Source organism: Beta vulgaris, chromosome 3 (assembly GCF_026745355.1).
Source record: "Beta vulgaris subsp. vulgaris cultivar EL10 chromosome 3, EL10.2, whole genome shotgun sequence".
Lineage (NCBI taxonomy): Eukaryota > Viridiplantae > Streptophyta > Magnoliopsida > Caryophyllales > Amaranthaceae > Beta > Beta vulgaris.
The window spans coordinates 8,200,245-8,211,611 of NC_079204.1; the positions used below are offsets into that span (position 1 = coordinate 8,200,245).

The window sequence follows — 11,367 nt, forward strand, 5'->3', positions numbered from 1 at the left end:
ATTTATTCTAAATAGTTCGGTAATTAAATTAGCATCCCTAATTCATCACTATCATGTGAAATAGAAATAATTTTTTTATGCATTAATCTTGTAACTCTTTTTCGAAAAAATAAATATTAATTGTATATATAAATGATTACAATTTTTAACAAAGTTTCAAAACTTCAACACACACACCCAAAAAAAAAAAAAAGCAAATGAGAAGTGTTGTTTTTTTTTTTCGTGAAACAAAAAAGAAGCACATCTAGGAGGCGTTTGGTTCATATAATGGTATAGGTTTGGAATCAGGAATAAAATCAAGGTGGTATGGGTTTGGAACTTGATACTTAATAGTTAACAGTTGGTCTTGTAAGAGACCGTCTACTTTTAATTTAAAAGTAGGCGCGGCCCAAGCCCAATATTAAGAAGAAAATAGATCATATTTCTTAATATAGTGACTACTTTAATCTATTTAGTGACCATTTTAATCTATTTAGTGACCAGTTTAATCTATTCAATAATAACATTCTTTAATTCATTTAGTGACTGATTTAATCCATTTAGTGACTAGCTTAATCCATTTTGTAAGACTGACGGACTAATTTTAAAAATTGTTTGTTCTAATTCAAAATTTAGAAGGGAAATAAAAGAAGGAGAAGAGAATGGACGACTAGGATGGTGCAAGATACCTAAAAATAGTGTTAGGTTAGAGAGAAATTGAATGGGCTTCTTAGGAGAACGTAGGTTTGCATTGTCTAATTTTATATTAAAATTAGACCGTCTATTATAATAATTTGTGAATAGTTAATACCTTGTGTTTGGTTTCATTTAGGAATGAAAAATCTTCTTTTATTTGATACCTAGAGGTAAGGTATGAGTCATACCCACCTCCCCCCATGGGTTTTTAAACCCCATACCTTATGGGTTTGAGGTATGAGTTTAAAATTTAGAAATAAGTTAAACAAACACTAGGTATGAGTTTTGTTCATTCCAAACCCATACCTCATACCTAAAACTAGTGAACCAAACACCCCTTAGTGGTGGAAGACATTTTATTTTTCGGTTTCCGCAACAAATAATAGATAATAATATTTTTGAGGGAAAATAGTGATACGGGTTTCCCTCCAATTTTACTTGGAAGTTAGACTGGTAGTTAGGCTTTTTCCCTCCTCTAACTAACTTTCCTGCGCTGCACCATCTTCATCTTTCACATCTTCCTTGATCCTTCTCTTTCTCCCAAAATCAAACCCATGGACATCCAAGCAGACCAAATTAAGGACCAAATCACCCCTACAAACCTCGAAAATTTACAGCAGCAATTGGAGGATGCACAAAATAGGAACATCGAATTCGCCTTGGTTATTGAGGAGCTCTCAATTGAGAGGGATTGCCTTAAGAGACAGATTTTCGCGGTTGAGGGGAAGGTTAGAGAACGGGAAGAAGAGTTGTTAAGGAGGATTGATGATGGAGTGAGAGAGAAAGAGTTTTTAGAGGTAGAAATTTATGAGGGTGTGAGAGAAAGGGAGGAATTAGTGAAGAAAATTGATGTGGGTATGAGAGAAAGAGAGGGTTTATTGATAGAAGTTCATGTTTTCAAGGAAAAGGAGGAGGAATTAGAGAAGAATCTATCAAAGGGTTTAGGGGTTGTGGGGTTGATCAAAGAATGTTTGATGAGGGTTAATGAGGTGTTTGATGAGTTGGAATATATGTCGAATTTCGAGGAAAACTTGAAGGGATGTAAAGAAATGGAGGGATTCTTGTGGGAATTGGATCAAATTTCGAGCATGGCAAAAAGGGTTGAGGAGAAAATGGTAGATTATGAAGGAAAAGAGGATTTGTTGAGGGAAATTAAAGCTCTTGAGGAGAAAATTAAGGAGTTAGAGGAGAATCTGTTGAAAAATTTGGAAGTTCTTGGTTTAATTGAAGAGTGTTTGATGAGAGTTAATGAGAACTTAGATGAGAAGAAATTGGAAATTTGGGTTGATCATAAATTTCATGATATTGAAGAAAAAGTGTTGAATTTTGAGGAGAAATTGAAATTTGTGTTAGAAATGGCAAAAAGAGCTGAAGACAAAATGAATGTTCATTTAGAGAATGTGAAGAAAGAGAAGAGGGAACTCGAACGCAGTGTGATGAGTCTAACTGAAGAAAATCGAGATGTTAATGCGTTGCTTCGCATTGCATTGGTTGAGAAGGAAGCAGTAGAGAAGAGTCTTAGTAAGTTGAGAGGTAACTATGAACAAAGAAGAGTACCCTTGTTGCAGTTTGCTGAAAGGGGGTTGCAGAGAGTTGGATTTGGTTTTATGATAGGAGGATCTTCTAATGATCAATATGAAGATCAAAAGAAACATGCTGATCAAACTTCAGATCATATGACCTCGAATTCCAGCGTTTTGTCTGATGTTAGCAGTGAATGTGAAGAAGAAGCAGCTGTTAGTTTGGTACAATTCACTTATTTCTATTTTCTTCATACTATGGTGTTGTATTCTGCTTCTTATAGTTGTTTTTCTGTATGCAAAATCTTGATTAGGCCTCAACTGTAGAGAAAATGATGAAGAACCTACGCCTCGAGATCATTCAACTAAAAGGAGATTTGGAAGATTCCAGGTATATTGCTATGCTATGAATTTGTGCATCTATTTTTTGGCTTTTAGATGGAATATTATTATTATCCAATAACATGGGAGATAAAGCATGAAAATCAACAAGATTATTTTGGTTCAATGTCAGGTCAGACACTGAGCGGTTGCTGAGTCTGACTGAGAAACAAGCTCAGCAAATCTCTGAACAAACAGTTTATGTCAAAGAGTTGGAAGATCGCGAGAAAATTCTGACACAAAATGTAAATATTTCCTATGGATTATTTATGGTTCCCACATGATATATTGGTTCTTAAATTCTAATATTGGATACAAGGACTCTCATACAAATACCATGCTATTCATGATTCTAAGGTTGAGGAACTAGTCGATGAAATAAAAGCAACCGAAGAGGAGGTTGAGAGATGGAAAGAAGCCTGTGAATTAGAAGTAGAAGCTGGTAAACATGTTGCTCAGGAGCATAACAAACTGGTAATAGATTGGCATCTTTGTGATAATAGATTTTATACTGATATGAAAAGAGAAATATTCTAAGATTGTTTACTTCCTTGTGAAGTGTCAAGTGAATTGAAGTCATAAACATACAGTGACAGGACATTAACATTTAACAGTTTGATAATACTAGGTTTCTATTTTGAAACAAGAGTTGGAGAAGACAAGAACTGCTTTGCAAGTTTCAAACAAGAAGCTGCAGTTGAAGGAAGAAGTAGCTGCAGCTGCAATGGCAGCACAGTCAGCTGCAGAGAGGTCTCTTCAGCTGGCTGACAGTAGGGCTGTAGGACTTCGGGAGAGGATTGAAGAACTGACCAGGCAAGTGGAAGAAATTGATAACAGTCAGAAAAAAAACAGACGTAGGATGAGGCGGATATGCTGGCCCTGGCAAGCTCTTAATCCTGCAAATGCTGCTAGTAGTCGAGTACAGGATTTAGATATTAGACACATGCTACCAGAAATGCAAGCCTTTATTAATTGAGAAAGGCTAAACATCTAATTCTTTCTAGATGTGAGATATAGAATATGGAGGGTTCAATGTCTAGTGCATCTACAGAAATGCCCCAAAGACGCGTGCTATGTTACTTCACTGTTGGTTATTCAGCATCCTTGCATCCATGCTCAATGCAAGTACGCAACCCAAATCTCGGTAACACAAGATAAATCATAAGAGAACAAGTTCTCCCTCTTCTATTATGTTCTTGCATCTGTACTTTTTTTTCACCCTTTATTTAAGTGGTTTTAATTCATTTCTTCGTTGATCCTCTTTTCAGATTGTTCAATGTAGAAACATTGCGCAAATGGCGTTCAATCATCAATGTACCCCTTAAGACAATCAATTGAGATCAGTAATAACTCATTTATATTACATGCTTTTATGCTCTCCAAAGATGTTTACAAGGGAAGACAACCAACACTGAAAACGAAGGATAAAACATCAAACATAATATTAGTGTAGAACTATAAATTTAATATGGCACACTAAATACAGAAAGTTCTACAAAGAGACAGCAACATGATGTTGCTGATGCTAGGATGTGCTCAAAATCCTTGAACGGGCTCTTAAAATAAAAGATCTCCTGCTACTGTCTTCATCATTCCCTTTATCTTAAAAAACAAATTGAGCAAGTTACTTAAGTTAGATACCACACATCTGTTATGACAGTGAAGTAATTTCAAATTTAGAAATGATTGGGGTATATTATATAACAGGGGACTTCAGATCATGAGGAGTAGAAGTAGATCTACCTGCTTTGCAGAAAGCCCGATATCTTTTAAATCATCGAGCTGCAAGTTACCATAAAAATATTAACCACTGTCAAACATTTTCGAAAAATTAAACCATCAGGAAATTGATTCCTTGTAAACATCTCTAACAAACTGCTTACCTGCTTGAAGGGTTCTGGTGATTCTTCTCGCATTTCAAGAATGTATGTAGCTCTTTTTTCTCCAATTCCCTGTTGGGGTCAAGAATAAGAGGAAGAAAAGAAAAGCTAAGACATGTAGACATCCCCGGCATAATACAAAATCTTTATCTATAATGTGTACCTATACCAAGCATAAAACTAACCTTTAGTCCTTTTAGCTCCTCTCTATTGAATTAGAAACAGTGGGGTACAAGAAGAAAATAAAATACATTAGTATAAATAAATTAAAAGATCAAAAATCATCAAAATACACAACCTTAATGGACTTAGCAGAACTAGTAATTGTGAGTTCGACTTACTTGCTTGCACTGTTTAAGAACTTCAAGCATTCATGGACAAGTGAATCCTATAAAAGTAAACAATATTCATGTTAGCAGAATAAAAGAAGAGGACAAGAACAAAATGCAGAACAAGAAGGAGAATTTTAAGCAGAGAAACACGAACCTTCATTCCGGCACTGCGCATGTGGAGACTTCCCCAAGGACTAGCCAAATTAGCAATTTCATATTTTTCGTTGGCTCTAACATTTGACTCAACTCTTGGAGTATTAAACTCTATGTTTTCATGCTTCTCATCATCGCTTATATGCTGGTATAATATTGGCGTTGCAGGCTCCAAGTTTTCATAGATAACTTGGTCAAGTAAGTTTGAACTTTCTCGAGTAATCTTCAAATTTGTTTCCGTTGTCATACAAAGTGACTTTAAGTTGTTCGAAAGCTCTCTTATTCTAGCACTTAGTGGTGGTGATGCCCCGCCATTGAGGAAAGAGCTTTTGTTTTCCTTATCTACGCAGGGTTAGTCGCAAGTAAGATCAGTCCACTTTCATTTCTTGTTTTCGAAATCAACGTATGCAGTTACAAAATGATTATTAAAGAACAACAGGAAGGGCAGTTAAGTTCCATGGAATATGTACCTTCCGTAAGTGGTGTTTGATGTGTAAAAGGTGTTACAGGCCCAAAGCTATTTTCAATCGGCAGTACATCCTAACATATCAGGAAAATTTATTATGTTTGTTATATTTTCATGTTAAAAGAGGTTAAGTTCAAAGCCAAATTATTTTCAACAAATCAAAGTCAAAATCTTTATCTTGATAGGATCTCTTCCTCAGATACCTACAAACGAATACAATTACATAATGGTAGGTGTTCAAAGGCGGAAGAATTACCTCTTCAGAAGGAAGCCGAGAAGAATCCATATCTTCAGAATCATTCAATGCACTCTTCCCCTGACAGAAAAAAGTATTCGACTTAGAAAAAAATTAACATTCCCCTATAGAGTTTCCGAGAGTGAAGTTGTTGCTGAAAGCCATTTCATTTTTTAAGAGTCAGTAGCATTATCCTCATTCTACCAATTAAAATGTCTTATTGAGTCCGAACAATTAGAATACTCTTATTTGATTAAATTATCTTATTGACACATTTACATTCTCAGATGACAGTAACTCAGAGGCTCAGTAATTTGATTGGTGGGAGTTAGGGCTGTATTCGGCAAGGAAGTTGAGAAGAATCCATATTTAAAGAAACACTGAAAGCAGATGGCAAGTAATGGAATCTAAAACAAAAATCCTAGGTTCTTGGATTCATAGCTGATATTAACTGTTCATCTTGGAATATTGTCTGAGGACCTACCTCTTGTTGAGTTGAAGAATTGGATGCTGCCTCACTTGCTAGGACGAGACTCAACTGCATAAAATAATTTGATCACTTGCACAATCTAATAGACAAATTATATTGCATTTTGTCTCAGGATACCTACCTCTGTTTGCGATGAGGATTCCATGACTGAAGCATTTTCAGGGCAAGTTAAAGAAATTGACGCTGCCTCACTTGCTTGCGTGAGACTTACCTGCATAAAAGAATCTAATCACTTGCAGAGACTAACAGACATAGATCATATTGCACAATGTCTGAGGATATTTACCTCGGTTTGTGAAGAAGATTCCATGACTGAAGCACTTTCAGGGATTAATTTTCTCTGTATTAGGATAGAACGAATATCAGGAGATACAGTCAGAGACAGAGAAAAGAAAAATTGATGATTCCTAATAACTCATTTCACAGTCTACAGTATCCAGAGGAATAATGTACAGTGGATCATTACTCATTAGAACTCTCATAACTAACATGATTGTTCCTTTCTCTTTATCAATCAGCAGTTTTCAAGCATAACTTGTGTAATTAAGTACAAAGAAAGAATATTGACTTTTAGTTAATACCTTAGAGAAATACTGCTAGATTACAATCCCGCCTTTTAGATTACTCTTAAGTAGAAAAGATTCTGATTAAAGAAATGCAACTATGCAATAGCCATACCTGTTCTGACTTTTTAGATTGATTTGCGTCATCAAACAGTTTCCTGAACAACCATAACAAGACATCCACATTTTAATATTCAAGTTCATCATAATCATCAAATACAAAGTACAGTTTCCTGAACAACCATAACAACACATCCACATTTTAATATTCAAGTTCATCATAATCATCAAATACAAAGTAAATGTATCAATTTTAGTCACAAACCTTCCTTTAGCTTCAACAGGTACGTCATTAGTCTTTCTCCTAGGTATGTGCAGCTGTGAACCAGCTTGTTTTTTCCCAGAAGCTGAAGCACTCATGGGTTTCACAAGTTTTGGAGACATCATACTTGATCTTATATTAAATTTGGATGCTGATTTTAGAACTTGTGGAGATGACATCCTAACTGTCTTGGTAGCACTTCTACTACTCTTTCCAGGGTCTAAACAAGCCAAAAAGCCAGCCATGCATGATCGAGAGGCTAAACTAGCTGTTTGTACAGTTTCTTGGCAAAGAGATGGATTCTGCATAAAAGCATTTATCATATCATTAAATTAAGGTTCAGTTTTGCCAACTTAGATAAAGTACTAGTCATACAAATAACAATACTGACCAGGCATGTAACCATCAGAATCCTACTCATACCCCCAAGGGAGTCTTGCAGCATCCGAGTTAACTTACTTTCCCTGTATGGCACGCGGGCCTCTTTTGCATTCAGTGCATATAAAACATTGTGCACAGCATAGAGGGATTTGTTTATCCTTGTGGCTTCCGTCAAATTGGACCCATCACTACTCTTTCTCCTAGAATCTTCGTAGCCTAATTGAATCAAAACAACCATACGACATCCAGTTAATAAAATAAGCAACAAACATCGATGAGAGAAATCTTGAAATTGTATAGAACTCAAACTTTAAGTGGAAAACCATACTTGCCAAGTCAATAAAATTTATCTTCCCCACTAATTGAGTATTTGATTTCTCAGTTTGAGGTGACACAATGTGGACAATGCAACCTATATGACTCCGAGTAGGAGGTTCAATCGCCTTCTGCAATTGTTTACGTGCATTTGCTGCTTGCAAATACAAATCTTGAAATTCTGGTGTTGAGTTCACTTTGACCTGAAAGAATTGAAGGATACATACAAAATTATACATCTAATAGCAAGAAGTCTTAAAAAACATATGGAAAGTCTTATCATCAACACCATTATAGATATCCTCTCATTTTACCTTGGACAGTCCCTTGAGTCTAATTTTCCCTTGTGCATCCTCAAATACCGAAACCTCAGGTCTTTTAGCATCCAAAAGGTCAGAAACTCGGTCTTGGTACAACTCAAATACAGAAACAGTAACAAATTTTCCTTGCTCTTCTGCTTGAGGCAAAATTTCATCCACAGTACGCACCGCCAATCCGAGTTCTTCCTCACATCCCTACACATATAACAACTGAGTAAATCCTACACATGATTATTTTCCATTCCAAGAACTTCACTTAAACTAATAACACAAAAAACACTAACCTGAATAGTGTAAGTCTTGCCACTTCCTCGAGGTCCATAAGCGAAAATCGTGCTATTCTCACCTCCAAATACTCCAGAGATCAAGGGTTTAATTTCTTGAGCAAAAATTGCTTCGGTGCCCACATTTCGGTCATAACATTCATCCAATTCGTAACTCTGCTTACTACTGTCCAATCCCAAAATAATTCACTCATTCGTTTAAACTTTGCTTAGCATCACATTATCAATTTCATATACAAATATTTGTTTATGCATTTCATTCCTCATATTCTGACAAAAAAAACGTAGTTTTAAACGAACAACAACAAATATCTCACAATCATCAATCAAAAATAAAATTTAGCAGGATAATTTGTACTTATAAATCATGAAATTATAATCAATCCCACCACACTATATTTTTCAGTATTTAATGAGCAGAAAAATCACAAACAATCAACTTCTTAATTGAGCAGAAAACTTAAAATTATACCAAACAACAACAAATACAACAATCATCATTCATAACAAATCTCAAACTACCAACTAAAACAAACAATTTGGATACCTAGTTAGTCACTAGAAATATAATCAAACACAAACTGAACAAAATATAATAATTAACCAACCTAGAAGTTTGATCTGACCCAAATGAGATTTTAACTCTACTTGACCTAGAATTCGGGTTCAGAACTGGGTCGGGTCTCAAAACTGAAATCCATGGCTTTGAATTTGTAACTCCATCAAAAATTCCAATATCTTTGTTGGAATGACCTCTAATTCGAGCAACAATTCTAACTTTTCCACCTGGGTTGGAACCCATTTTCTTGACGCTATAAATTTGTTACAGAAGTGAGAATAGGAGAGAGAAAAAGGTAGTTTGTTTAGTGAATTTTGAAGAGGTTTAGGAGAGAGAATAGAGAAATGGGAGAATGAAGATTTGAAGAAATAAGAAGTGATGAGATTGTTTTTTTTGTTTGTTGGGTGATTTTTGGATGATTTGAGAAGTAGCCGTTATAAGTTTTCCTCTTTGGGATTTGAAAATCGAGTTTTCTTTTTTTTTTTCCTTTTCTGTTGCTGGCGCTCCTCTGACGCGGCTGTATGAAATGTGAATCGTATAGTGCAAGTTTTGGGGTTGGGATATTTTCGACAATTTGATCAATTGGGGGAGACCGTCTGATAAAAAAACAAATTCAAAGGAGTTGGCAATAATGTTGTTTAGAGTGTGGTCTGGACTATATTAAAGGGTAATCCAAAAACGTTTTTTGGCGATTCGGTTTGGTTTACGGTTTCAAAATTGTGATTTGGTTTGTGATTTGAAACAAACCGTGGTTTGCGGTTTGGATTTGGTGTCCCCCATGTGTTGCCTCATATAATAGAAATAATAAAGATACTTATCATACGTTAGTGAAAATGTAAGAGTTTGCGTAACCCACACTTCAATCATCTTAAATATTTACAAATAATTCACATACGGTAAGCAATTGGCATGACCGCATGATCACTTTTCTAAGTCAAGGTCTTCTTTGTAGTGCCTTTTGATACTGAATGGTCCAGAATACAAATGAGATAACCTCACCATTAGGTTGTAGCCTGTCGGTGAAATGAAATAAAAAAAAAATAAAAATAAAAATAAAAAAAATAAAATAATAATAATAATAATAATAATAATAATAATAATAAGTGAAAGTATTGGGTCAGACCGTCTGACCCAATACCTTCCGTCGGACGGGCTGAGCCCATCAAAACGCGTGGGCTTTTTTTAAAAGTATGTTTCATGGCTGGACCAATAGTTGCCATCAAGATATTTAATCTTCACAGTCACGTTGCTTCTAAGAGTTTCATGGCTGAATGTGAGGTCCTTCATAGCATCCGACATCGAAAGTTAAAAGAGAAAACATGGAGAAGAAGAAAGATGAAGACATGGAAGAAGATCATGGAGATGCCAGATCTGAGAAGAAAAAGAAGAAAGAGAAGCGCACGTTAATGGCAAGAACAACTCCAATTACTAAGATCTCTTCACCGGAAAAGCTGTTGTTGTTTGGTTTCTTTGGCATCTTCTTTTTCTTTTTTTTGATGATTTCAAGATCTCTAACCCTGTACATCAAAGAGGAGAAAAGAAGACTAGAGCCACGCCAGAAAATCAGATCTTCTTTGGCATCTTCTTCCCATTTATTCTTTCAGTTGGTATTTTCCATTTTCAGTTGGACTATTTTCCATTTTCAGTTGGACTTTGTTTTGTTTCAGTTGGACTTTGTTTTGTTTCAGTTGGACTTTGTTTCGTAATATGTCTATCAACTGAAACAAATAATGGACCAACTGAAACAAAAAATGGACCAACTGAAAGAAATAATAGGGCAACTGAAAGAAATAATGGACTACCTGAAAAAAAATGAAGACTACCCGAAAAAAAAATGAAGACTACTTGAAAAAAAATGAAGACTACCTGAAAAAGAATAAAGACCAACTGAAACCCAAAGTAAGTCTAACTGAAGCACAAAAACCAACTGAAAAAAAAAGAAGACTAACTGAAAACAAAATGAAGACTACCTGAGAAAGAATGAAGATTACCTGAAAAAAAATGAAGACTACCTGAAAAAAAATAAGACCAACTGAAACCCAAGTAAGTCTAACTGAAGCACAAGTGCTTCTAACTGAAGTCGTCCGACGAGAATATTGCGTCGGACGAGTCCAACACAATACGTTATCTAATAATAATAATAATGTCACAAGTTCGAACACCACTGCCTGCTTGTGTTTGATGTATGGATTCTCTTATCCGCCCCCACTCTCAAACGTTGACATATGTAGTTCGAGAGGTGATGATCCAGTAGGGTGCTTGGGTTCCTTAATGGCCCCCCAAAAAAGTCTAACTAGATTTGATGGGTCTAGATCCTCTAAAGTTTTATGAAAACTCTCCAAAGTAGAGTTGAATCCTAACCACATATTATGAAATAAAGGGTTCATGATTAGTAGGAAGAAAAAGATAGGAACAGGAGATATTTGGGGGAAAAATAGGGGGATTTTTTAGAGAGAAAATACAAGCCTTAATCAACGACTGATATTTAACG

General features: G+C 35.4%; 2 protein-coding genes across 3 annotated transcripts; one reads left to right on the top strand and one right to left on the bottom strand.

The window, feature by feature from the left end:
• Positions 1-1,169: 1,169 nt before the first annotated feature.
• Positions 1,170-3,785, top strand: LOC104888532 (hypothetical protein; the record flags this gene model as incomplete). Its single annotated transcript, XM_057393288.1, has 7 exons — positions 1,170-1,530; positions 1,621-1,716; positions 1,993-2,420; positions 2,510-2,586; positions 2,710-2,821; positions 2,934-3,050; positions 3,205-3,785. Coding segments are annotated over 7 exons (1,539 nt in total), but the record flags the coding sequence as incomplete, so codon positions are not given.
• A 121-nt stretch (positions 3,786-3,906) lies between these two features.
• LOC104888533 (kinesin-like protein KIN-10C) lies at positions 3,907-9,488 on the bottom strand. Of its 2 annotated transcripts, none has more exons than XM_010673552.4 (18): positions 8,926-9,488; positions 8,318-8,480; positions 8,028-8,228; positions 7,727-7,916; positions 7,409-7,614; positions 7,021-7,319; positions 6,811-6,853; positions 6,419-6,472; positions 6,254-6,343; positions 6,127-6,180; positions 5,664-5,723; positions 5,412-5,481; positions 4,943-5,283; positions 4,798-4,844; positions 4,642-4,663; positions 4,460-4,528; positions 4,320-4,358; positions 3,907-4,178 (listed from the first exon to the last, which is right to left on the bottom strand). In XM_010673552.4, exons 1-18 carry the CDS (start codon positions 9,117-9,119, stop codon positions 4,134-4,136), a joined length of 2,187 nt encoding a protein of 728 aa, XP_010671854.2. In that variant the 5' UTR covers positions 9,120-9,488; the 3' UTR covers positions 3,907-4,133. The 2 variants fall into 2 exon arrangements, with proteins under 2 accessions (XP_010671854.2, XP_010671853.2); XM_010673551.4 differs by having other exon boundaries at positions 8,318-8,483; positions 8,926-9,487.
• Positions 9,489-11,367: the final 1,879 nt, after the last annotated feature.